Source organism: Triticum dicoccoides, chromosome 4B, assembly GCF_002162155.2.
Source record: "Triticum dicoccoides isolate Atlit2015 ecotype Zavitan chromosome 4B, WEW_v2.0, whole genome shotgun sequence".
NCBI lineage: Eukaryota > Viridiplantae > Streptophyta > Magnoliopsida > Poales > Poaceae > Triticum > Triticum dicoccoides.
The window spans coordinates 436937044-436940066 of NC_041387.1; the positions used below are offsets into that span (position 1 = coordinate 436937044).

Here is a 3023-nt window from a genome sequence, read left to right on the forward strand (position 1 = left end):
CTACATATTTTTAAAGGTTTACATATACACTGATTTGTTCGTATGTGAAAAAAGTATATTGCAAAAAGTACGTCAAAAATGATATTTTTTCCACAAAACTCGTATTGGGGTATCCTAGAATATTTAGTGAAGTATATTGAGAATGATAAAGAGGTATAATTAATGCGTCTACAGGGTATATTGAAGATGGGAGTACATACTCCCGGGAGTATAGAAAATTAGTCCTATATATATATATATATATATATATATATATATATATATATATATATATATATATATATTAGACCTGCTAAAGTAAGCCTGCGCGCATTTATATCTTAGCCTACGCTCCGGCCGCCGATCAAACCAACCGGCCGTACGCGCTAATTAGACAACCCGCATGCTCGTCCGTGAAATCTACCGTAACGACTTACGCCTAGAGTCCACGCACTTCGGCAGGCATGCGTTCCTCCACCAAAACCAACAGTAACGAGTTACGATCACCACTCGCTACATGTAAAAAGCAGATGCAGTAATGCATTACTACATACGAGCCTAGATTTACTAGGTTATACCATGTGCCAGACAAAGCATCTCTAAATTTTACTACATAGTAGATTGGTTTACTAGGTTTACCAGGTAGTAATGCATTACTACATATCAGCTGGATTTACTAGGTTTACCAGTCGCCAGGCAATGCAACCCTATTTTTACTACATGTGAGCCTGGTTTTTACTAGGTTCACCATGTAGTAATGCATTACTACATGAGCCTGGGCTTACTATATAGTGAGCATAGTATTTTTTACTACACGTTAGAGTGGTTTTACACGTTAGAAAGGTTTTACTACGTTTTGGTAAAGAATCTTTGTCCATTACCAACTATACTATTTCTATTACTGCCAACGAATAGTGACATTCGAATCGTGATGCAGCAAACCATGCATGGTAACAAAATTAAACGCATTACTTTTTGTTGCAAACACCATTACCCTCAAGAAATTAGCGGTGGAGAGCAAGCCTTCTCCGCGTGAGGCGCCCGCATAATTAGGACCGGCCGGAGCGCACGTTAAGCTAATATGCGCGCTCGCTTACAATAGCGCCACCGTATATATATATATATATATATCCATCAGAAGCTAAATTCCAGGTAGAAGAAAGCATCATTCTACCTTTGCTGCACCAGCAGTGTCATCAACAGCTTGTCTCTGTTCAATTCCTAACTCTGTCAGTGTATGCTCACATTGCGCAAGAGCCTGAGAATATAAAATAATGTGTTTGTAAGGTTCTTACACAAACAAGTTAAAATAATAAGGCCACACTATCCAAGATGTTTACCTGGGGATGGCTCATGACACTTCTTAGGTTTCCAATCTTCACTCCACGATTGGCTAACAAGCAATGCCGAACTGCAAGGCGAACATCTCCAACTATGTGTAGCTCATGACGAAGTAGGAGGTCATAGTTCCGATGTATACTACCGCCCAGAGTATTCTCAAGTGACAATACCGCCCTATCAACTGTACAGTTTTCAACAGCCTGATAAAGGACCAGAAGACATTAAAACTGCAACACATTCATTTGCTTGTGCCACAAAGACCATGGTCTACGTATTACAATATGCCATGGAAGAGATATATATGGAAATGCTTGATCTACTATGAAAAGGCCAGTTTAGATGATCTTGCTAATACAGTAATCTCTCCAGTTCCCTAAGGGATGTCATTCTGAGCATAATACGTATAGTCAACTTACGAAACTTCGACTGCCAATATTTTTTAAATCATTTAAATTAGATACTTCAAACTTATAAGCATAAATTTGCCTCAACAGAGGCTCTCATGAGCATTGTTGTCTTGGAAAAAAAGAACGATTATGGACAGATGATATGTGCCCGTGATAGGTTCTTTCGGCAAACTAGTATTTCTTTGTGCAATACTGGCATACTGCATCAAATAAACACAGAGCATACCCAGCGATACCTGAAATGCAGTATCGAAGTGCTCGCATGGCACCGTCTGGCAATGCGGATAGGCCTTCTTTGCCGCGGACTCGCTGTACGCTCCAGGGAAGCCCTGAATAGTCACCAAACCAAAACTCCCTTCAGATTTATAACGCAAAGAACACATACACAAGCAGGGACATTGCTACGCAATGAACCGAAACAGCACACGCGTTTCGTCGAGCACCTGGTAGGCAACCTTGAGCCCCTCCCCGCTCGACTCCATTAGAGCCGCACTAGTGAGAGGCCCTAATTCCCGGTACAGTACCACGCACGCCATGAAGAAAGCACCAACTGATTGGTTAGTTTATTATATATACAGTTATTAGACCAGAAAAGAACGACTAGAGAATAGATCGGATAAAAAAGCGTCGCCGGTCGACTTACGAGGTAACTCATGTGGATTGCAGTAGGCGGGTAGAGGGCTGTCCGCGACAGGCATAGCAGAGGCCCGGAGGCGGTTGAGGTCGGCGGCCCCTACGCCGTCCGCCGCGGGCGCCCCTGGCCGCGAGGTAGAAAGGAGGGGGGCTGAGTTGGCGTTAGTGACGCTCGTGCGTTTAACAGGGCAGCATTGTAACGGGGAGGAGGACAACGAAGAGAAGGCGGCGGCGGCAGAGCATGTCCGGGCCGGGAGGAAGGGGAGCCGAGGGGTAGTCATGGAGGCCATAGCCACCGCGCTGGCTAAGGAGGAAGGAGGGGGGTGGGGTTTCTAATTTTAAGTTGCGTGTTTTCTTTTTCACTTATTTAGGGTTTTTTTCTTCATTTTTTCCTTTTCTTTTTTTATTCTTTTTTTATTTATGTGTCGGCATAGTTTTATTTTTATTTTATATGTTTTTTTTCATACGCACATAAAGTCACCCCTACGAACGCACGCACATCTTACCTTTATGAGCATCTCCAAGATGCTAAGCCGACACATCATTTTAGATTAGCGAAGTCTCCACATTCAAGTCGATGGAACGTCTCTCCCACTTAACGCACATCATGGCCTGAAATAAATCAAGAAAAATGTGATCACAAATGTTAAGTCTAGAACTTGA

At 42.7% G+C, this 3023-nt stretch overlaps 1 protein-coding gene across 3 annotated transcripts in view; it reads right to left on the reverse strand.

The window, feature by feature from the left end:
• LOC119290728 (arogenate dehydratase/prephenate dehydratase 2, chloroplastic-like) overlaps positions 1-2681 on the reverse strand; it is a 4268-nt gene extending 1587 nt beyond the window's left edge. For all 3 annotated transcript variants that reach the window (XR_005142032.1, XM_037569365.1, XM_037569364.1), the window contains exons 1-5: positions 2371-2681; positions 2171-2232; positions 1964-2056; positions 1320-1520; positions 1154-1237 (exon numbers count right to left, since the gene is read on the reverse strand). Coding sequence is in view for 2 of the 3 variants with exons in the window: in XM_037569365.1 (XP_037425262.1) it covers positions 1154-1237; positions 1320-1520; positions 1964-2056; positions 2171-2232; positions 2371-2650 (720 nt within the window). In the remaining variant the exon portion in view is untranslated. The remainder of the gene's footprint in view (positions 1-1153; positions 1238-1319; positions 1521-1963; positions 2057-2170; positions 2233-2370) is intronic.
• Between the last annotated feature and the right edge of the window lie 342 nt (positions 2682-3023).